The sequence below is a fragment of the Ursus maritimus genome, unplaced genomic scaffold (genome assembly GCF_017311325.1).
Source record: "Ursus maritimus isolate PB19 unplaced genomic scaffold, ASM1731132v1 scaffold_30, whole genome shotgun sequence".
Taxonomy (NCBI): domain Eukaryota; kingdom Metazoa; phylum Chordata; class Mammalia; order Carnivora; family Ursidae; genus Ursus; species Ursus maritimus.
Genome location: NW_024425564.1, coordinates 34,730,413 through 34,755,013, shown reverse-complemented (window position 1 = coordinate 34,755,013; position 24,601 = coordinate 34,730,413). Strand labels below are relative to the sequence as shown.

Sequence of the window (24,601 nt, the reverse complement as noted above, 5' to 3'; positions counted from 1 at the left end):
GCCCAACCCCGCCCCAACCCCCAGCGTTTCCCTTCAGCCTCCTCTACAGTCAGTAACCAATTAGGGAGAGGAGGCGGGCCTCGTTGGCGCGGTGCTCCTTGGGTAGTGTCCGTAGTTACTGTTGCTAAGGCTGCGGCTGGCCGGAAGTGGTGGGAGTCAGAAGTTTTGGGAGCCAGATCCTGAGAGAGGTCAAGGGTCAGTGCAGAGCCGGGAGGAGATGGTGAAGCAGACCATACAGGTTTTCGCGAGGGTGAAGCCCACCGCCCGGAAGCAGCCACAAGGGGTACGGGCAGCGAGGGCGCCGGCGCGGTGGGGCCTCCCAGGCAGGGGAGGGACGGCACGCTGGGCCCTAGACTGAGGGGGGCGGCTGGGCGCAGGGCGCGGGATGGCGCCCCGAGTTCCGCACACTCTCTTGAGGCGACCGGGAGGCCACGCAGGCAGCCGGGCCACTCCCGCGGGGCAGGGCCCGGTGGCGCGGACGCTGTGCACAGAGCCGCACACGGGCGCCCGGGCACACGTGTTCACGCAGGGGCCGACGCGTGTGTGTGCGTGTGTGCGCGCTCACGGGGGCCACGCGTCAGCTTGCACCCCTCTCGCACCTTCCCGGGAAGCGGTCACGCAGCTGTGCGCACTCTGCACACAGATGAGCCCACACCTGTGCTGCTCGCTTGGGCAGAACGTCCAGCAAAAGATGCGTGTCCGCACACGTCTGAGATGCTGCGGATAGTGTAGGTAGACACACAAACTAAAAACATGCCACTGTGGCTCTGTGCGGAGTGGGCCTCTAGGAATCTGTTGCCTGACTACATCGTCCTTGTACGACGCAAACATGAACCTTTGACATACTTTTTGCAGATATACAGATTTATGCATCCCGAAGATTGTGTGTGTGTGTGTGTGTGTGTGTATGCTTTTCATTCAGAAAATACTGATGCACAAGACAAACCTCTACAGCATTGAGCATTTACTAGGTGCCGCCACTAGTGTGCTAAAGTCAGTTTAAGACCTTGCCCTCCCGGTGAGAAGAGATACTTGCTGTACTTCTTAAATGTTTCAAAACATGTTTTTTTCCTCCCTAGAAAGAGCATAGTCCTTACCACTTAGGTGTTTTGTCTACATTATCTCTGATTCTCAGGAGAACTCTGCAAGGTTGATGTCATTTTCCTCATTTTGTAGATGAGGAAACTGAGTCTCAGGTGAAATAATGCCATCAAGCCATCCACCCAGTCAGTGGCAGAACCCAGGTTTTAATGAAGGATTTTTTATTCTAAAGTTTTTGGCTCTTCAAACCAAACTCTTTTCCTCCCAAAGTGAGGACTTAGGTAAGGGCAGTCTGGGTCTTACTCATGAGTGTGTGGAATAGGTATATTATTAATAATATTTTATATCTATTCCATATCTACAATGTGTATCTATGTAACATCATAGTATATTATAATGTAGCATTTGCCTCATATTATTTACATATTTGAAACAAGAATATGGCATCTTTGTCATCATCATCAAAAGTTTTTTTACTCATGGACTACTTGAAAATAAGATGCATGAGAAGACTCCAAAGAAAATACTTTTTTTTTTTAAAGGAATGAAACAGTGTAGAACCATGGATATCTTCCCATTTTCTCTCCTCTTATATTCACTTATGAGAAGGTTTTTAAAAGTGCATTATATATACCAAGTGTTTTATATGTAAAATCCTTCCGTATCTTTCAGATTCTTAGTCAAAAATATTGAGCTTTTCTACATAGACTTAGCAGTGGGAAGCAGGTGCTTGGATTTGGTATTATTAGAGGATTGGTTGGGCGAGGGGGTGGGAGGATGATAGGGGGTTGGAGAATCTTGGGTATAATTTTGAACTTTCTCTTTTCTTAAAGTGCAGTGTTTGCATATTTTACTGTGCCTTCTTTTGCTTTTCTTTGGTGAGATTCTGTAGGGTGGATTGTTTGAGTATTTTTAGGTCCTACTATATGTTTATAATGGCAGATTCTTACCAAGATGCAACATTATGCCACATACATAAAAATAAGAGAACACAGCTGAACACATTTTGAGTTACTGTATCCCTGCTCTCCCTTAGAAATCCCACTTTTATCACCCTATCTTTTTGCTCCTGGGATATGTTATGGTTGTTTTTTTGCCTGTAACATTCAACCAGGAGTGATTCAAAGGTATTTTTCTTTTTTTTTTTCCTTAAGATTTTATTCATTTATCTGAGAGAGAGAGAGAGAGAGAGACTAAGACAGAGGAGCAGAGGGAGAAGCAGTCTCCCCAATGAGCAGGGAGCCCGATGTGAGGCTTGATCCCAGGACTCTAAGATCATGACCTGAGCCGAAGGCAGATGCTTAACTGACTGAGCCACCCAGGCACCCCTGTATTTTTCTTTCTTTCCTCTTCATTTTGCGGTTGTATTACTTCATTAGTCTTATTCCTTAAGGCACTATAAAGTAAGTTATAATCTATAGAGTGGTAACTTAGAAGATGCATAAGACAAACCTCTGATAATTTCAGCAGTGGCCATGCTTTTCATTTGTATGGTGCTCAGTACATTTCAAAACATGTTCATATTCATCCTCATATTTCTTGTAATTGTCTTCTGGGTCTAAAAGCTCCCCACTGTGTCTCAAATAAATATTGTTATGACTAAAGGTAAAGAGTCAGTCTATTAAACTAAGCAAGGTTTCTGGTTGAGAGGGACTTTTCTTAATGCCTCAAAGAATGGCTTAATAAGCGAGGTAGAGGGTCAGTGTTCTCACTGTAGTCGATGGTCCTTTCTGTCTTTTGAGCACTGAGTGTTACAGAATTTTTTAGAACATGTGACTCGCATGAAAAGGAGTATCTCACTCTTGTATGTTTCATGTCTTACACACCCCTTTCACTCACCTGTCTAGCCATTAACTTTTTTTTTTAGTGTAGTGCCCTACAGGGTATAATTTTTAAATGTCTCTTGAGAAAACTTAGCCACGGAAAGTCTCAGACCTGATGCCATTACTTTCTACAAATAATTTTACTTTACAGGATGACTTTTCTGCATGAATTCTTCACATTTTAAGTGAGAGGTTCAATAAAAATCTGCTTAGGAAAATTATTTACTTTAGGGAGGTTTAGGTAAGCTTTACTTGTTTAAGAATATGACTTTTCCCCCATAATCAAGCATCTAAATGAGTCTTAAACAGGAAGTATTGCCTGTTAGAAAGACTTTTATTTCCTGGTGAAAGACAAGAAGTCTTTTAAAAAAAAAAAAACCTCTAAATCTAATGACTAACATTTTTTATGGTGCATTACAAAATGCTTCCATTTCCATGACATCATTTATCCCCCAGCAAACTTGTAAGGGAGGCAATTCTGTTTTCCTCATTTTATGTATAAAGGAACTGAGATTCTGAACGTGGTGGCTGGTCACACAGCTGGTAAATTGAGCTCAGTGTTGGACACAAGTCTTTGGGTACCAAGTCTTATGCTATTCTTTATTCCACGTGACCTCTTTATAGGCTTGAGTCTTGATTTTCCTGGCCAGTAAATAAAGAAGTAGGTAACCAAGAAGAGAATCAGAAAATTTGCAGTTGGAAGGGGGGTTGGTTAAGACCCCTTCATTTCCATATCAGTTTAGAGAGGTTAAGTGGTTTCTCCCAGGTCCCTTGCTAATTAGTGGCTGAGCTGGGACGAGAACCTTGAAGATGACATCAAAGACAAGAATTACATATGTCTTTTGAAACCACATGTCTTTTATCAAATGCCTGAATATGTCTCATGGAAACTGGGGCTGCTTTGAATATAACTTGAATTAGAGCATTCTTGTGAGCTCTCTGAGAAGTCTCAGACCTAGTCCTTTGATCTGCTTCGGCCACTTTGTAAATGCTCAGAAATGCTTATTGGTCATAGAAAGATGTTAATTTCTGGTACATAATTCCAAAGCAGTACTTAGATTAATGTCCTGCTTTCAGAACTATTAGTTTCTCAACAACAGAGACACTCAAATGCTCAAATTCGAGTACTAGATCATTCAAAGAGAATCTGAGCTTTGATAGAGCATTGATTTAAGTGTTACCTCTTTTTCTGTTCCATATATTTGTTAGAGTCTGCACACAGTTCAAAGAGGAAAATTATCCAAATTATACGATGTTATGACTTATCTTGAGAATACAATTTTTTATACAATTACAATGCCTATCATAATAACTTGGTCATAATTCCAGCTGTAATTTTACCGTGCTATATTCATTTGTTGTCTTCATATTTGCAGATTTATTCCATAGATGACGATGAAAAATTAACCCCTAGCCTGGAAATTATCTTACCTCGAGATTTGGCAGATGGATTTGTGAATAATAAGCGAGAAAGCTACAAATTTAAGTAAGTTCATCTTTAGCTTCTGTTTCTGCTTCACTATTGAACTAACTCTGGTATGCATTAATATCCACCGTGAAATCATTAGTGCCATTTTGTGGGGAGAATGTAGTGCGATTTTCTATCTCATCTAGTAGGTAGTTGTCTTTTCATCGCTGGGCCCAGAGTTGAAAAGAGGGTGTGTTTCTTTCCTTTTTTTTTTTTTTTTAAGATTTTATTTATTTATTTGACTGAGGGGGGTGTGGAGAGTGTGCACAAACAGGTAGAGTGGCAGGCAGAGGAGCGAGAAGCAGGCTCCCCGCTGAGCAGAGAGTGGGCTGAAGTGGGGTCATGACCTGACCTCAAGGCAGAAGCTCTACCAGCTGCACCACCCTGGAGCCCCGAGGGTGTGTTTCTCTGTCCAAGATGCTCTCCCCAAACCCCAGCCTTTCTTTGTTACATCTGTTTATCTAGTGTTGTCCTTTTCCTACTTGGTCCACTATGATTTAGCTCTTACAGGAAGCTCAGTGTATGGCTAAACTTTATTCAAGTTGAACTTAAGGTGTAATCTGTGTGCTGTATAGATGAGCTTTCTTTATAACATAAATGGTATCTGGAGCTCATATGCCCACATGCACACTGCATACCTCTATTGTCTAATGTAGCGGCTGCTAGCCACAGGGAGGTCTTAAGCACTTAAAATGTAGCCAGCCTAAACTGGGATGTGCTCTAAGTGTGAAACAGATCGAAGATTTTTGAAGGCTTGGTGTGGGGGGGAAAAAAAGAATGTAAAACATCTCAAGAATTTTTTCATACTGATTACATATTAAAATGATAAAGTTTGGGGTTATAGTGGATTAAAAATAGATTCTTAAAATTAATTTCACCTGTTTCTTTGTTTAAAAAAGTGGCTACTCGAAAATTTTAAATTACACATATACTCACATGTATGGATTGCATTATATTTCTCTTGGACAGTGCCGAACTGTAGGGATCGGGTGAAACCTACCCAACAGCCACCCCTGGATTGTCATCAGTGCCTTTGGTCCAAATTCTTTTCTAGTAGCCAGGCCTTGAAATGAGGGATATGGGCTCCTTTATGCTGCCTTTTTTCCCTAGTTTCACTCTGTGCTGTTGCTTTTCATCCCCACTTTTGACTTTTGAAGAAGTTTGAGCCCAAGTTAAAGCCATATTTGATCTCTGCTTCCATTTAGGTCGTGGATTTCTGGGTCCCATGGAAGGAATCCTAATTGCTGTCTTGCATTTCTTTCTAGGCTGTTTTGCTTGGGCCCTGTTTCCATAATGTTTCTGTGCTCACCCTTTGCATAAAACCAACCCAGGTATTTTTTTATGGTTCTCTCTCAAATTTATTTATTTATTTATTTATTTATTTATTTATTTATTTATGTCTCAAAAATTCTCTTTGGTCTTGACAGTTTATGCTTTGTGTCTAAATTATCCATCTCCTCCCACCTCCACCCCATCTTCTGGTGTCTTCTTTTACTGTAAGCACATGGGGGATTGCTAGCACATGGCTGCATAGTGAGGTGGTCCTTACCCTGTCTTTCTGGCTCCCCATTGCCTTTCATTTTGTTCTTTAAGGAGTACCTTTATGAAACAAGACTTACTTTTTCTGAAGCAGGCATTTTCCTACTGGTGTAAGCATGCCACATACTTCAGTAGCTGTGACTTCATGACAGCTGGGTGAGGCCAGTCTCTATAAAACCGCAGTTTGCTGAAACATTTTATTCAGCATGATTCTATATGATTGTTAGGAACAATTGGCCACGTCTCTATCTATTGGCTTTTTCCAAAGTATTCTTTATATTATGTAGATAGAAACAGTACATTTAAACATGTTTCATTGAAAATGTGTTATTTGCTTACTTTAAATCTCTTATTCTTTCTAAATCTCTGGATTAAAAATATTGGCTTTAGCATTTTAAATAAATTAATCAGGTATTTAACTTATACCTATGTTCAGAGATAAATATTTCAGCATCTTAAGGGTGTTTCCTCCCAAGAACATTCATTCATTCAATCAGTAAATATTTATTTACCATCCACTGTGTGCTGTTTTAATGGCTAGGAACACAGCAGGGAATGCAACAAAGGTCTGGCTCTTATGGTGCTTACATTTTAGTGGGAGGAGGTAGATAGGCAGATCCTTAAGTACAGTGTATATCAGGAAGTGTTAAGTGCCACGGAGAAAAATTAGGCAGGCAAGGGGAATAAGGAGTGCCAGGAAGAGGGGCTGCAAAGGGGAGGGATGGAGTGTTTCATAGGGCAGTCAGGGAAGGTGTCCCAGGAGGGTGATATTTGAGCAAAGGCTTAAAGGAGGTGAGGAAGTTAGACATTCAGATATTTGAGGGATTGGGATTCCAGGCCAAGGAAAAACCAAGAGCAAGTCCCAGAGATGGGAGAGTGCTATCATGTCTGAGGAAGAGTAAAGGGGTATGTGTGCCTGGAGAAGAAGAGGGTTAAAGGAGCAGCTGAGTGATCAGATGGTAGGGAGACTTAGAAGTCGTTGTAAGGATGGTTTTGGGGGAAAAGTCGTTGTAAGCTTTTTCCTCCCGGTGTTATGGGAAGGTAATGGAGGATTTTGACCAGAGAATGAAATAATTTCACTTACATTTTAGCAGGACCATTTTTCCTGGCACGTGGAAAATAGACTGTAAGAGCAGTCTGTTTCAAGGGAGACCAGGGAAGAAATTATGGTAGCTTGGGCCGGGGTAGTAGCAGGTAGAAAAGTTGAGAAATAGTTGGATTCTAGATGCATTTTGAAGGTCAGAGCTGACAGAGTTAGTGGATGGGTGGGATATGGAGTGTAATGGAGAGAGGGAGAGAGAGAGAGAGAGAGCGCGCCCGCACGCAGGGTCAGGATGCCCTAAGGGCTTTGGGCTGAATGTTTAGAAGGATGGAGTTGTCCTGTACGAGGATGCAGAAGACCAGGAAGTACGGGTTTGGGGTGGGAAGAGGTCCGCATATGCCAAGTTCGAAATGGACTTTAGAAAAAGCCTACACAACTTCCTAATAAATGAAAGGACCTCCTCAGAATCAGGACATCGAAGTTACAGAAGTTACATCTCAGGGTGTGTTCCTGATTAGCTCCAGGGCCATGAGTAAATTGCTTTATCTCCCTGGGCCTCAACTTCCTTCTCTGGATTTGACTGAACTCTTTAAACTCTCTGATTCTGCTTTGTCCTCCCATGGTTTTCAGAAGCTAGCTGATCATAATGACTTTTCGAATTACTATGTAACTACATTACATAAACTAAAATATTTTGGGATGATGATATTTGGTCTTTAAGTACCATTGTATGATTTACCGAAACGTCTGCCATCTCTTGGGTTTATGTGGTGGTCGATGTAATTCCTATTACTTAGGGAGTTGGGAATGGCAGATGGATTCACTCAGGCATCGCCAGCCTGGTCAAAGAAGCAAAGCAGCCTTATCACCATCATCCTCAAAAGCACTGCTGAGTCTGTGCTCAGACGTCACAGTAGGTAGTGCTATTAAGAGTGTTTGAGCGGCCAGGTCCCCTGTGTTATGTCAGCGTTCATATCTAAGCCGTGGTGCACCTACAGATTTTGAGGAGTGTTCTGGGCAAACTGGTAAATACTGCTAAGATATAATCTTGCTTACTAAATGACCTGGTCATCAGAAGGGGGAATGAAGCACGAGAGACTATGGACTCTGAGAAACAAACTGAGGGCTTCAGAGGGGAGGGGGGTGGGGGAATGGGATAGACCGGTGATGGGTAGTAAGGAGGGCACGTATTCATGGTGCACTGGGTGTTATACGCAAGTAATGAATCATCGAGCCTTACATCAGAAACCGGGGATGTACTGTATGGTGACTAACATAATATAATAAAAAAATATTATTATAATTAAAAAAAATAAATTAAAACAAAAAAAAACCACACACAAAAAAACCTAAATGACCTGGTCACCAGAGTGTCTGACAGTCTCTTTTGTATAGTTCCATTATTTGCTTCTTCAAAAGGGAGATTGATAAGCTCTAAGGATCTTTGGAAGTTAATGTTGATTAAAGACCGCGAATTTCATTCCATTTTGTATTTCCTACCCAGCTCCAGACATCCTTCTGAACTCCTTGGTCGTGAAAATAGTCCCACATTTCATGTAGTCTCTACTTTAACAGAACATGCGTCTGACTCACTTGTGAGTCACAACCGAGACACAGGGACCAGAAGTTCCCAAGCCACTCTGAAACCTGCTTAAGATGCCTTCAGCGTGTTTGTTTTAAAGTTTTTGCTTTAACGCCACACCACCCCTATTTTTTTGTTTTGAAAAATTTTAAATATGCAGAAAAGGTGGAAGAATAATGCAGTAACCTCCCCTAGGCCCTTGGTGGGAGATTCACTGATTGTTAACATTTTGCCCTATATGCTTATGCTTCTCCCTCTTTCTCCCCCTTTTCCCCCTTTCCTCCTTTCCCTGCCCATGTGTCTCCCTCTCCCTCTTACTTCCTTCATGATGTTTTAATGAGGGCCATTCCTGCCAGTAAGTGACTTACCACACTATAAAAGTTACCTTGGATTTCCCACTGTGCCCGTGATCCCTTACTAAGCTCAGTCACAGTGCCATTGTGAGACAAGCAGCGTCGCCACCCTTCCACCGCCCCATGGCCCTGGCCTTGCCAATCTGATAAAGACATCTCTTTGCAGGACAGGCCCATCTTGATTTACATTTTGACTTGATTTGTGATCAACCCAATGGGGCAAAACTACCCGGAGAGTTAAGTGCCAGTACCAGGATGCAGCACCTATTGATGGAAAATCAACCTCGGTTCACAATTTTAAAACCAAGTTCGATAATCATACATTTCACAGCTGCGTTCTGTCCTGACAGGGCAGGCATCAGAAGTTCGCTGGCTTGTTTACACCCTGTTCTTGGGTTTCCATTTCACGCACTTATCTGGATTCGAATTTGATGCTAGTTGCAGACACTGTCCCTCTTGAGGGCTAAAGAACACACAGTTTATTATTTGGTTCAAAGCTGCTGCAGTTTTTCAGAGGGATTTATTGTGCAGATCTTGTCAAAGCAATACTGTTTACCCACCATTTGTATACAGGGGTACAACAGGGCAGTGTGGTTGGGACTACAGGGCAAACATTGTGTCAGGTTAGGTAAGCCCAGTGATGTAAATATGGGGTAATTTACAAAGCTTTCAGGAAAAAAAAAAAAGAAATTAATCCAATTGTATTTGAAGCTCAGCCTTTAAGTAACTACCACTTTCATATTTGCAGATTTCAAAAGATTTTTGATCAGGGTGCAAACCAAGAGACCATTTTTGAAAACATTGCCAAACCTGTTGCTGAGAGGTAGGATTTCCTATATTTTGTTTGGTGGGTTGGTGGTTTTTCATCTTGTCCTCAATTTTCAGAGAGTTGTGGTAATGTGCTCCGGCGTGTCAATTATGTACTCATTGCTGCAGGGCATGCAATGATGCTGGTGTTAATAGCTTCTATTCATTTAGCTGTTTGTTTTACAGTTAGATTCTGTGCCTTAAAACAAACCAGTGAGATAGAATAGCCCTTATCACTCCCATGTTAAAGGCTGTGTAACTCTCTGAGGATAGGCGAGATTCCGTGGTGCTGCCCAGGATTGCACGGCTAGTGGGGATGGCATCCTGGGTGGGGCACGTCACCGTACTGTTAAGTCCAGGGCTCTTTCCTCCATACAGCGTTTCCAGCATCTGGTTAGAGGGATGAAGCCTGAGGTATGGGTGACACCTGGGAGGGCTACTAATGGCCGACCCAGCTCTACCTCACTGTAATAACTACTTTTCAAAGCTCGGCCCTTAGCATCTCAGTCCCTGTGTTTCTATGTATTCAGATAGCTCCAGGCTACCGACTGTTAGAACCAAACTTACACAGGAATACCAAATAAATCAGAATGCCATTTTATTAGTATATGTTGGCAAAAGTGTCCTTGGGACTAGACACTCAAGCCCTTTTGATGAACACACTCTCCTCTTACAGGAAATCTGTATGAGAAGTTGCCACTGTTTAAGGTTTCTTTCTCATCCTGCTATCCGTTGGATGATTCTAATGACCTCATTATCTCCAAATACTCTATCTTTATGATTAAAATGAAAAATGTTCAGGTAGTCCCCAACTTAGGATGGTTCAACTTAGGGTTTTTCGACTTTAGGATGGTGTGAAAGTGATAGGCATGCAGTAAAAATCCTATTTTGAATTTTGAGTTTTGATCTTTTCCTGGGCTAGCGACTTGCAGCGGAGTATTCTCTTGTGATGCTGGGCAGAGGCAGTGAGCACAGCTTCCAGCCAGCCACATGACCACAAGGGTCAGCAACCGATGCACATACACCCATTCTGTCCCGTTTTTCACCTTCAGTACCGTATTCAGTAAATTACATGAGGTATTCAATCCTTTATTATAAAACAGGCTTTGTGGTGGCTGATTTTACCCATCTGTAGGCTGCTGTGAGGTTCAGAGCACACTGAAGGTGGGCTAGGCTAAGCTATGATGTTCGCTAAGTTAGGTGTATTAAATGCATTTTCAACTCATGGTGGGCTTCTTGGACAGAACTGTATTATAAGTGGAGGAAGATCTGTATCTGTTAAAGAAACCCGTTTTTCAATTCCACTAATCAGTATCCCTTTTCCAAGACATTGCTGGAAACTAATAGTCACATTTTATCTCTAAAACTCTGTTTTCTGAATCCTACTCAAACTAAACCTTTCTCTTTAAATATAGTTTTCCTTGGGTGAAATGCAATCGAGTAGGCTTCGGCTGTTTTATTTATAGTCACAATCCAATAACCTCTTTGGATTAAATTCAAGTCTCCTTGACTGCATGTCACACATCTCTAAAATTTTCTTCCTTTTAGTAGTCTCTCGGGTTATGTCATTTTTCAGTTAGTGACCTCATGTGTTTTATTTTGAAACTTCCTAAAATCATTCAGGGAGGGATCCTTAGTTTCTGTTTCATGGATGTCTGGTTTTTCCTCCCATTTCTAACGAGCTCTTCCATCTTGAGCCCACTTCCCTCTCCAGCTCTTACTGGGTCCTTGGCCTGTAATTGTCTTCCTTCAGAAATCTGCATGGTGCCCGCTTAGCCTTGAGGTCTTGCTCATATGTTACCTTCTCAGTAAGGCCTTCCTTTATTAACTGCACTTGAAATTGCACCCCCTTTCACCCTTCCCTGATTTATTTTAGTTTTTTTTTTTTTTTTTTTTTTTTTTTTTTTTTTTTTTTTAGCACTTATCACCATCCGACACACTGTATAGTTTGGTTGTTTATTAGTGTTTTGGTCTGTCTTCCACTAGAACAAAAGCTCCACAAAGGCTGGGATTTGTTTGTTCACTGACCTGACAATGACACCCAACCTGATGATGACAAGATTTCAAGAATGACAGGCATTTTTATCCAGGCTGCTCAGGTGTTCTTATGGATCCTATCTTTTGTCAGTAGGAAACATTTCTCTTTGTTGTTGTTGTTTTTTTAGGAGATGGAGAGAGAGTGGAGGGGGGTGGGGGCAGTGATGGGAGGGGCCGGAGGAGCAGAGGGAGAGGAAGATTGAAAATCTTAAGCAGGCTCCGTACCCAGCACAAACCTGATGTGGGGCTCAATCTCTTGACCCTGAGATTATGACCTGACCTGAAATCAAGAGTTGGAAGCTTACCTGACTGAGTCATCTAGGCGCCCTCTTTGTCCTTTTAGACTTTTTTCCTTATATCCCATTTTTCCTGAAACTATTTTTGCTTTTTTTTTTTTTTCTGTTTGCCCTTATCTGGTGTATCTTTCTCCATCTCTTAATTCAACCTCCCTGTAACATTTTGTTTTTAAGTATGGCCTAAATAAAATATAGCTGGCTTTCTCCTTTTCAGCCACACTCAGCGTCCCTGATCTTTAATTGGGTGTTGTGACCTGATATATTTATTATGATTATCATAATGATAATGATGTTTATAGCTATTCTTCCTATCTTAATTTATTTTTTCCTTTCACCATATTTTGTTTTTTTCCTTTGTTGCTGTTTGTTGATTTGACTGTACTTGTTGCTGCTGTTGCTGCTTTCCATTTTCTCCCTCACGTTGTACTTCAGCAGCCCCAGTGTAGTTTAAGTTCAGTATTTAAACTCATTTGTATTTTTTTCTCACTGTCTGAAGTTTCTACCTCTATCTGTTTCTCACTTTGCACACTTTTACTTTGCCTTTTCTACCCCTGTCATTTCCAGTCTTGAGACCAACTGATAACTGCATTCTGGATTGTTGTTAATCATTTTTATTTTATTTAAAAAAAAAATTTTTTTTAAAGATTTTATTTATTTATTTGACAGAGATAGAGACAGCCAGCGAGAGAGGGAACACAAGCAGGGGGAGTGGGAGAGGAAGAAGCAGGCTCCTAGCGGAGGAGCCTGATGTGGGGCTCGATCCCATAACGCTGGGATCACGCCCTGAGCCGAAGGCAGACGCTTAACCGCTGTGCCACCCAGGCGCCCCAATCATTTTTATTAATAGCATTTATTTAAATTTATCTCTGAGTTAATATTTATTACTTCGCTCATCACTGTTCCTTATACTCTTGTCTACTTCTTGGATTCCTTTTGAATTTTGCTGGTCATCATCCTTTAATAAATTTTTTAGAGAGCTCAAGACTGGGGAACTTCTGGAAGCTTTTCATCCTCCTTCACAGTTAAGTGGAATTCACTCGGTATCTCTCATAACTGAAAATACGGCACTATTGCCCCTTCACTTGCAGTGTTGCTGAAAAGATGTCATTGTCAACCTGGATCTTATTTCTTCATAGGAAATGACTTTTTTTCCTTTCTGGAAGCTTTTAGGATTTTTTGATTTTATTTTTTGTTTCATATCAGTGAATCTATTGATAGTGTAGGTATGGCTGTTTTCTCATGCATTCATGTATTCTTGTCTCATTCAGCCACTTCAGGCTGAAAACTCTTACATTCAAGCTCAAGGGTCAGGTCATCACGTTGATAATATCTTTAATAATGAACAAAATCATTTCCTTCCCTCCAGCTGTTTATTTTCTCTTTTTTTGGAACTCGTATTTCCAGAACTATCACTTCTCGCCTTCAGATATTATAACTGTCCATTCCTAGTTCCCATCTCTGTGTCTTTTGGTTCTAAGTTCTGAAAGAATTTGTTAGCTCAGTCTTCCAGTGTTGATAATTTGCTTTTCAGCTGCGTTCATTCTCTACCACCTGCCACTTAAATTTTTAATTTTAGCAATTTTATGTTTTCACTTCTAGGAGATGGGGAAAAAAGTCTGTTCTTGTTTATTGAACTGTTCTTCTTATTATCTTTATAAAAAACTAGTCCAAAATCAATGAGCAAAACTAATACGATAAAAGGTGGTTTCTGCATGTTACTAAACAACATAGGATATATTTCAGAAAAAGTTCAAAAGAGGCAGTGTTGATGTCCTCCCTTTTCACTCTGAAGACAATTATTATCTTCTTTTGAATTGGCTTTTTTTTTTTCTGTATGCTTTTTTTTTTTTTTTAATGTTTAAGCTTTACTGTTGCTGTCCTGGTACAGATTTTCCTCAGATATTTAGTGATTTTAAGAAATGCCTGGTATTCCCTGTGAAGATTAGTCTTCAGGAATACATGCCCAGTGGAAACCCAGCCACTCTACACAGGTCCTTTCAAGCTGTTCTGTTGGGTTAACACATTGTAGCTTAATTCTGGTTGCTGTATACAATTAAAGTGAAATAAAAAATCAGTTATATTTCTTTTAAAAATTATGTAAATCAGGAGTCTTGCTAATTTAGACTCATCTTTTCCTACCTAATTCAAAGAGTGGTAAGACTGCATGTATACAGAGCTGCATGACCAGTGGTGAGAATTTATAAAGCTTTACATTTGTGTCATTGGAGATTAAGTAAAAGAATCTTTGTGGTTAGTTGTTTATTATGGCGTGCATCTCCACCAGGAAGTACTTCATCATTCTGCCTCTTTTGAACTTTTTCTGAAATATATCCTATGTTGTTTGTAACATGCAGAAACAACCTTTTATCGTATTAGTTTTGCTCATTGATTTTGGACTAGTTTTTTATAAAGATAAAATTTAGTAGGTACGCAGATGTGTATAGTGCATGGTATTACATCATATGGAAGAGCTTGTAGGGCTTTCTTTTTAGTTTATTTTTGAAGTATAGTTGTCATACACTGTTATATTCGTTTCAGGTATAAGGAATTTGTGGTTTTATATGACATTTCACCCAGTGTTCTGCTTCTCAAGCTGGAGTGCCTCTATCTTGGGAGTATGTAGTGGTCTATCAGGGGATGCCTGAAACCACAAGCCAAACGTGGCACTTCATTTTGGTGTGTGAATTTTACTTAAAAATTTAAGGAGAGAATGTTGAAGCCTAGACTTTTCTGAGGTCCTATCCATGCTTGTAAATCTGCAGAATCCCAGTTTTTCAGCCAATCTTAGGTTTTATCTAAAAGCTTGAGGTGCAGGAAATTTATTTTTACGTGCAGTGAGTGCTTTTGGAAAAATTTAGAAATTCAGTGTTTTAGAGGAACATGGTTTGACCAAAATGAGGAGGGTGCACACCATCAGGGGGACTGGTTGTGCCAAAGACAGAGGTCCCCACAGCTGGCACTGGACAGCTAATGCATCTGCAGTGCAACAAGGCCAGCCAGGTGACCACGTTATTTGTCACCCTGTGAACCAGTTCTTTTTTTTTTTAATATTTTATTTCAGAGAGAAAGAGAGCTTGCACACGCAAACATGAGCAGGGGGGTGGTGGTGCAGAGAGAGAAGCAGACTCCCCGCTGAGCAGGGACGCCCCCCAATGCTGGGCTCGATCCCAGGACCCTGAGATCATGAGCTGAGCCGAGGGCAGATACTTCACTGACTGAGCCACCCAGGTACCCCTGAACCAATTCTTTTTAACCTCTGATTTTACCAGTGTTTAACAATACCAAGTGCAGCCTTTCAGTTTATGCTGAGAAGAGGATGAAGGGAAAAAGCCAGCTCCCAGGGCTCCCCGTGTAGACGTGGAGAAGGATGTATTGGAATACTTGTGCTGTGCTGCAGGTGGGCAGTAGGACAGGGCTTGGTAGAGGAGATTTTCTTACGGGAGGGGTGGTCCCACTCTTCCAGTGGGACAGGGCCAAGGCCCCACAGCACGCTTAGCTGTGGCTCTAGGAAACAGGCTCTGCTGATGATGCTATTGGTTGCATGGCTTGTCCAGTCCTGCTGCATAAGCAGAGACAAGGAGACCAGAATGGGGTAGAAGAGAAGCCACAACAAGAGCACTTAAAAAAGTAAACTCAAATCTCACTGGCTGGTTGTTCACCTCTGCGTACTTAATGCTTCTACCTTGTCTGGCTTAAGCAGTGTGGTGCTGGAATAATCTGATTCTACTCTCAGCCCTGTGATTAACTTATGAGACTCTGGGTCTGACCTGCCACTTCTGAACCAGTTTTCCCCTCAGAGAAAGGGAGATGCCAACAAGACCAACTTAACCAGATTGTTTTGAGGATGAAAAGAAAGAGTATGTTCAAATGGACCTTGTGAACTTCAATGCCTTCTTCATTCTAAGGGTTGAAAAAAATTAGTCATATGTATTCTTTTTCCACTTTAAAAATATGTCCACTAGCTTATGGCTTCAGACCAAGATGAAGTAGACACACTTCTCTCTATTCCTCTCACTAAGTACAAGTAAAAACTCTGGGCCTTATATATAAAAGAAACATAAGAAGATTCTGAAAGATGGGGAGAAGAAGGTAGACTGGCCAGGGGACCTCAGGACCTGAGGAATGACATGGGTTTGGGGTGTTTTTGTTTTTTTTGCCTTATGTGTTCTAGATTGGATGCTGGGAAAACTGGCAACCCAGAAACACCAATAGTCTCAGACAAAAGTGGCAAGAAAAGTCTGTTCTCTAAGCCAGAGGACCGGGAAAGGGGCAACCCAGTAAGACAGAATCTTCTAGATACCAGTTGCCTTACTCCATCCAGATGCCATGGAAGAATCCTCAACCCTACCCCAACAGCAAAGGCCTGGCTATCACAAGCCACCACATCCCCCACTGCCAGGGTGATAGTGGGAAGAATTTCATCCCCACTTGGAGATAATAGCTTCTGCCTCTCCCTTCCCCCAAGTTGTCATTGGAAGTCACATGGGATCCCGAGTTCATCCACCATCCAGCAGAAACAAGGCCTCCCTCACCCTGCTGTGGTATCAGTGGGCAGCAGCAAGGTGCCCCTCCCTCTCCTACCCAGGGCGGTGTTAGATGAGGCCTAGAAGGGAGCCTGAAATCTCACCCCCATCCACAGGAATGAGCCCCCCCAGCACATGTCAAGACATACGTGGGGGGGGGGTGGACCTTTACCCCCACCTGGCAGTAGTGAGATGGCACCTCGCTTCTCCCACTGGCATGGTGTCAGAGGAGGCATGCTAACACAAGATTGAAGTATGATCTAGAATCTTAAAAATAATACCTAAGCTATCCAGGGTACAATTGAAAATCATGCATCAAATACGAAATATCAAGAATCAGGAAAACATCAACTCGCATAAGAAAAAATAATCAACAGGTGCCAGTACATAGATACCATAGGTCTGGAATAATCTAAGGATTTTAAGCAGCCATCATAGAAATGCTTCCACGAGCAATTAGGAACATGCTTGAAACAAATGAAAAGATTTAAAGTCTCAGCAAAAAAAATAGAAGATAGAAAGAAGAACCAAATGGGAATTTAGAACTGAAAAGTACAGTGACTGAAATAAAAAAAAATAAAAAAAAAACTAACAAGATGGCTCAACAGCAGAAGGGAGAGCTTGGTTGGAGGGGCAGAGGGAGAGGGAGAAACGGACTCCCAGCTAAGCAAGGAGCCTGATACAGGGCTCAATCCCAGGACCTGAGCTGAAGGCAGACGCTTAACCAGCTGAGCCACCCAGGCGCCGCAAGAGTTCTGTATCTTAATTGCAGCGATGGTTCTTTGAACTTACACGTGTGATAAAATGACACACATATTATACAGGTGTCAGTCTCCTGGTTTTGACAACATACTCTAGTTTTGCAAGAAATAACCATTGGGGAAACTAGGTGAAGGATACACAGAGCCACTCTGTCCTCTCTTTGCAACTTCCTGAAAATTTATAACTATTTCAAAATAAAACATTAATAGTTCTGGATCTGAAAACTTTAGTGTCATTTGTTCTGTGATGTTCTTCTATTCAGTAGATCTGGTAATCTAAATCATTAGAGCTTCTCCCCCATGGGACTCAGTAAAGCTAATTCCATTAGATATTCACCACAACATGCCTGCCAGTAAACATTTTATTTTCTCAAAGTTGGCTTTTAAGTAGAAAACATTGGTCACCACCAAATTAAACAAAAACCCACTGGCTCCCACAGATCTGTTCAACTTCTGGCCACAGTTTTACTTCACCAGATGGATTGTTTATAAACATGTACCTGTGCTTGGCTCCACTTCCTGCTCTGCTGAATTTCCTGATAACATGACATTTCTAGCTTTTGTGATTTCACTATCATTCTTAAATGGAAATTTTCAAATATAGCACTTTTAAAATTTTATCTTCAACTGAAAACATGGCTTTGTGCTTAAAAACTGGAACACATATCAGCTTTTAAAACCCACTGAAGTTATATAAGATGATGACCTAAAGATGCTTAATAAGGGTCAGATTGCCATGCCCCCCACAGCTAGTAAACTTGGAGAGAGCACGGCAGTCCACCTAATAAGCATAGATTGTATTAAGAATGCACATTTAAAATAATGAAATTTACTATTGTAGGTAAACAAATGAGTCTAAATCTGGATGTCTGTTCTTAGGAATGGCCATTCAAGAAATTGCATGCTACCATTATTTTTACAATGACAACTAAGTTAAAGCTATTTGTGATTCACTGGATCAAATACCTCTAAAAATGGTCTGAGAGTTACGTGAAGCAGTTTGACTGTGGGGACTGTGAGTTCTCTGACGGAACAGATACCTGTGATGAAAATTGCTGGGTCAGTGGTAAAAAAAAGGGCATGGCTTAAATTAAGACGACAATAAAAGAGACTGACCAGTGGGTCAGAGGTGCTTTCTCTCGAGGCGATGTGACTCCTTAGCCAGAACATACTGGTCTTAGGCTGGCACGCCCCCCGACTAAAACAGATCTGGAGGCCAGGATTGTGAAGGTAGTGTATTTGGGGGCTGAGCCCAGGAAGCGCCAGCTGGGGAGTAGGGAAGTGAGACAGTGAAGGAAAGGAAGCCACTAGGAGGTATGTTAAAAGAGTAGGTTACCACTTTGGGCAACCGGCACTCAATCCCATTGGTGTTCTCTAGGGGATTGTGAAGGGCGTGCCTCAGATTTGTTCCACCCAAGAGGCAAAGAAGCTCCTCTGTGTTCAACCACGCCTGGCCATTATTGGCTGGGGCTGCTTCTGGGGTGTTAACACCTTGACACTTCTAGCCTCACTTGTACGTGAACTGAACAAGCATGATGTGTGGGAAGAAAGCAATGGGCTCTTGCAGTGAGAAGCCATTTGTGTGAATGGGAACAGGGAGTCTTGAGTAGATAAGGGTGGGAGCACTGCTAACCTCTGCTACAGGACACCTGCATTTCTGCTGATTGTCGCCAGAAAACGTCTGGGCTTCTCTCCTCAGCAATGACCCTGAGAGGAAAGCAGATTAAAACAAAATCCAGAAGGAAAACACAACCCGATGCGATTTGTAACTACATTTTATGTAAGATTGGGTTCTTAAAACATTGTGGTACCGGAATGAAGAGAAATTATCTGCTTGTTTTCTTCCCAATTTTCTGAAGTTCACATACTCAGTACCATTTTGCCCATTAATCCTTGAGGATAGTAGAACAGTTTCCTTGTCCATAAGTGATGAAGAACATTCTTTTTTATATGTGCTGTTCCTCAAACACAGCAAGTGTGTTCCCAGCTCAGGGCCTTTGCACTTACTATCCCCTCTGCCTGGAACTCTCTCTTGCTTCTGACTTATAGCTCCTTGTCCTGCAGGTCTCTGCTCTTGCGTCTTCTCAGTGAGGCCTTCCCTGACCACACCGCGTAAGGTAACAGCTCCCACCCCACACTTATCCTTATCGTGCTTGATTTTTCTTTATAGCACATGTCACCAACCAACATACTCTACACAGTGTTTACTTGTTCAATTTATTTATTGCCTGCCTCTGCCCACTCAAATGTCAGCTTTGTGGAATCATGGACTCTGTCTGCATTCACTGCTGTAACCTCAGCTCCTAGGACAGCGTCAGGTATTTATTGGATATTCAGCAAATAATGGTTGGGTGAGAGGACCAGTGTGTGGAGGATTATCCTTTTTGGGCCTGTAGCTTTCCCTTTCTTGCTGAAGGCATAGTGATGGGCTCTTTTTCCTATAAAAGAAATTTTTACTTTCGGTTCCTTCCTGAGGTATTTTTTTGGACAGAGGCCTTTCCAGTGAATGTAAACATGACAGATAGCTGCTTTTTTGTCTAGTCTTGTGGTTTTCAGAGCTGTCACCTCAGAACTTGTGCGGCGTGCGGATTCTCCAGCCTCACCCAGACCTGCTGAATGAGAGCAGTGTCTTCTAACAAGGTGTCTACCCACTTCCGATACACGAAACTAAAACCAAAGTTGGAGATTGTGTGATGTAGGCAGACAGCTTTACAGAAGGTACTCCTGGTGTTTGTCTTGAGTGGTATCTTTCCCAGAGATCTGAGATGTACTCTGAGCAACTTTACAGTTCTGAAAATTTGCTGTGTGTTTATAATTGCCGTGCCACTTCTTTCTAAAATGAGTGGAAACACCTCATCCGAATGCTGGGGAAGGCTTCCTGGATGTGAGCCCCCTGTGCAGGGCCCCTGTGCAGAAGGGCACCTGTCCTGGTTTAATACGCTGTTGTTAGTTTATAGGACAATTAAAAAGTAACAGAGAAATCAGAAACTATTTGGCTAAGGTAATTAATCAGTTATGATTAGTCTTCAGGAATTTAAACACTTTCTCTAAAGAAATAAGTAAGGGAGACTGTGTAACACGTGAAGAACATGGACTTTGGAGCCATAAAAATATGGTTCAGCTCCCACCTTTAATACTTGATAGCTCTGTGGCTTTGAGCAAGTTACTCCATGTCTTAGTTTTTTATTTGTAGGTGGGGAAAATGGCACTATTATAGCTATTTCATTTGCCCTGAGGATCAGGTGAACTGGACATGAGAAACACATGCCCCAGGACACAGTGTGTGCTCAGGAAGTGTTAACTATCACCCATTTTTGGCTCCTCACCAGTGTTTTTCTAGACTAAGATTTTTCATTCTGATTCAGAATTTTACCAAGTTATGAATGCTTTTCTTTATGGATTTCCCTCCCCTACACCCTGACTCTTGTTGGATTTGGCTTCTCCTGAGGCACAAATCTGCAATTTTATCACAAATCTTTACTTCAGGACATGAGGATGGAGTCCCAGATGATCCCAGAGATATTTCCACTTCTTATTATTCACCTTCTTATTCTCCAAAAGGATGATATACAAAGAAAGCAAATGGAATGCAAAGCCTTCTGGAAAATCCTTCCTATACAAATGTGTAGTGATTGATTACAACTGGGAAGGTTTTTACTATAGTTATTCAAATTTACAATTGACTGGCAAAAAGCACAACCATAGTTAAAATATGTTGTTTAAATTGTTGGGGTAAATACAGCAGTAAATTTACCCAGTGCGTGATCTAAGTGTCCTCTTTTGAAAGTTGTTTTACTTGGAGCAGATCTCTAAGCAGAGCTTCTGTCATTCTCAGTGAATATGGCCATTCCTATGCCTGGCCAGGTGTTTTTGGTCAGATTTTTAATGCACTTCTGGCTAAATAGCACGAACGGACTTCCTTATTGTTATTTGATAACAGTGGGAATACATCTGATTTTATGCGGAGCTTTGCCAACCTTATAGCACTTGCACACGTATCATCTCACTTAGTTTTTACAACAACCCCATGGGTAGTCAGGTATTAATTGTTCCCCTGTTAGATGAGAAAACTGGGGCTCTGAGCATTTAATTGACTTCTGTGGGGTCACACAGTAGTTAGGTTGTGGAGCTGAGACTAGAATAGGTCTTTCTTTTATAGTCCTTTGATCCCCACATGGCTCCGTCACACAGCTGTGTTTACGTATGTCATTGCATTTCACTGAGATTACCCTTGCTAGGTTCGCCAGGGAGGTTTGTGCCACTGGATCAGTGGGCGGCTTTCAGTCCTCATCCTGGTTGACTTTCAGGAGCATTCAGCGGTGTTAACTCTTCCCTCCCGGCCATGATAAACAGGCACAACTGAGGTGCTGGCCTTGTCTTGGTCAGTGTTGAGGGTGCGGGGGGCGGGCAGGTGTGGGAAGTGAAACACAGCTTCTCTTTTACTTCCCACCGCCTGGATTTGTTCTTCCTGTGCTCTAGAATCCATGATCTCTGCGGTCCTGTAACCAGTGTGCCCTTTTCCCATGCTCTGTCAAATGTTCATGTCCTCCAGATGTTTCTTCCTTTTTCCATAAAATGTCTTCATTCAGTGTGGCTATTCTCTGAGAAAAACAGATTGGATAAATTAACCATTATTCATCACTAATTAGGCTAACATTTATTGAGCACTAGCTATGTATCAGGCACCGCAAGGAAGTCAAACTTTCTTGGAGGAATTTTTGTTGTACGAAAAGATCCTTGTTTACCAAAATCAGGCCAGGACTGATAGCGTTTCAGGCGTGATGAAACACTGAAATGAGAGATGTTAAGCTGTGTGTCAGAAGACATTTTGAGCAAGCATCGAGTTAGGTCATTGCCAGGCCTGTCATCCTCACAGATCCTGATAAGGGGAAAACTGTCCCACCCATAGTTTCCAGTGGGGGTGGTTGTGACACTGTGACATGGTCCCTGGCAGCCATGGCCACTGGGACCAGAACAAGGAATCTGAGTCCAGGGCAGCAATGCAAAGGCTGCCCCTGACTTAGGAGGTGGATCTAGGCCTGGAAGTGTTACCCAGGTAGAAATGGGCTGGGACCGGTTGAGTGTCACTCTTGGCGGAATGAACTGGGCAGGTGTGGACCAAGCAGACCGCTGGGGCAGGAGCAGGAGCAGGAGCTGGAGCTGGAAGAGTGCGCGTAGAGAATGAGAGTCTGGAGGCTCACCGTGAACTACACGGTGGTGACAGTTAGGAACTGTCATAGCCTCTGCTAGTTCATAACCGGTACACAGGGGGAAGGTCCTAAGTGTGTGAGAGGCCCAGGGGAAATTCTACATGTCCTCACGCACTTGCAGTTATCTTGCTTCGCTTGGTTTTTGTTCATTCTGACCAAATGCATCTCATTAAATCAAGGTCACATTTTATAAGTAGAATTGATCTACTTCGTTTGTACCTAACGTTGGCCTTGATAAAGATTTAAAAATACTTTCTCCCCAGTTTTGTTGACAAAATTAGAAGTGTATATATTTAGATTGTTCAACATAGTGTTTTAAAAAAATTACTTTTTGAGTATACTGAATGTTCAAAAGCAACCTGATGGTTATATAAATCATGTTTAGTGCTTGAATCTGAGCAGTTGGGAGTTCACTTCTCTAGTGTGAAATACAAAAACTATATTCTTCACTAGTAACTGCACGTGAAACATATCATGTCATTTCTGTGTTCAAAACCCTTCAGTGGCTCCCTGTTTCATTCCGAGAAAAAGCCCGGCTCTTTGTGATAGCCTAGAACCAGCTCCAGCTTCAGGGACCTTGGCTTTGCAGCCACTCAGGGCCCTACACTGAAGAGGGCCCCATGCTTGGTTTAGTCCTCTGCTGTTGCCATCTTGAAATTCCTAATAAGTTTACATTTGGATTTGCATTTTGTAAGTGAAGTCCAGTGGGACAGAGGAGCATCTTCCTGAAGAACAGAGATTCCCTGGAGCAGCAGACTGGACATATGCTTGTGGTCCAGCTAGCAGTTGGCACGCACATGGGCTTGGGCACGGCAGGCAGCGCCCACCCAGTAGCACTGGGCCAGCTCCACACCTCAGAGCAGTCCAGGGTGCCGCGGGACCCTGAGGGGATGGGCACGCTGGGACATGGACCTAGATGGGGAGTGTGACCACCATAGCATCAGCAGAAGGGCATTGCAGCCACGCAAGACAATGGGGGCTTAGGACTCGAAAGATGGTGAACATCAAAAAAAAAAAAAAAAAAAAAGATGGCATGGGCTTCCTAAGGAGGCAACACCAGGACAGCCACGGGAGGCTGGCTGCCCTGTGTGTCCCCAGAGCTGGTCCTGACGGTGTGTGATATTTAACTCCCCAGCCTGGGCACCGCAACAGAACAGCTGGTGCTCAGGGTGCAAACTTGATCAGTAAATAGTGACAAAATAAAAGTGGACATGTGAGCATTGCAATAAAGCATATCAGAGAGTTAGAATTCCTCAAAGAGGTTAGGATTTGCTGTTTTGAAAACGTTGCAGGTAAAACATGTGTCCTCAGGCTTAGAAACAGAAATTAAACTTAAGATCATTTAACAGGACACTAGTTGTATATGAAGCTTCAGATGAACCAATTAATGGAGGAGATAATTTTAAAATTAAATTTTTCCTTATAGATATAGCGATAAAACACATAAATAGGGGTCTTGGATTTGCACAAATTATGAAGCCACTTCCAGTTTCTTGTTCCACCTCCACGAATGACAGGAGGTGTGAGAGCAAAGATTAGGATGCATTGGGTATATTTGCATTTAAAATTACATTCAAACTTACATGAAACTGATTTGTATGGAGAGTTCAGTCTTTTTAGGGAAATTATTTTGTAAGATTCGTCAGCTTAGATGTACTGAAATTTATATTTTGAAGTAATTTATAAGAACTTTATTTCAGTATTGTCATAGCCCATAAAATACTCGTAATAGCTCCAGTCACAGTTGGATCAGCAGAAAGATCTTTCTGAAAAGTAAAAATTATCACAGATTATTCGTATATTACATCCCCATGACTTACGTATTTTATAACTGGAAGTTTGTACCTTTTGACCACCTCTGCCCACCATGGTGACTATAGTAACAATACTGTATTGTATATTTAGAAGTTGCTAAGAGAATAGATCTAAAAAGTTCTCATCACAAGAAAAACAATTTTTGAAAAAAACAAAACTACTTATGATCTTGCATTTGCTGACAGCTTTCAGTTATATCAATTGAAAATGATGTGAAAGATATAAATTTTGATGCTCTAATAAATGAATATGTAGTAAAAGCAAGCCAGGAAAATTATATGATCAATCAAGACATTTTAATAAA

At 41.9% G+C, this 24,601-nt stretch overlaps 1 protein-coding gene across 1 annotated transcript in view; it reads left to right on the top strand.

The window, feature by feature from the left end:
• The first annotated feature begins 183 nt into the window (after positions 1-183).
• The window catches only part of KIF6 (kinesin family member 6), a 463,572-nt gene continuing 439,154 nt past the window's right edge, over positions 184-24,601 (top strand). Inside the window, exons 1-3 of the mRNA XM_040645113.1 lie at positions 184-283; positions 4,241-4,350; positions 9,597-9,671. Coding sequence (XP_040501047.1) covers positions 218-283; positions 4,241-4,350; positions 9,597-9,671 — 251 coding nt within the window. The 5' untranslated portion in view covers positions 184-217. The remainder of the gene's footprint in view (positions 284-4,240; positions 4,351-9,596; positions 9,672-24,601) is intronic.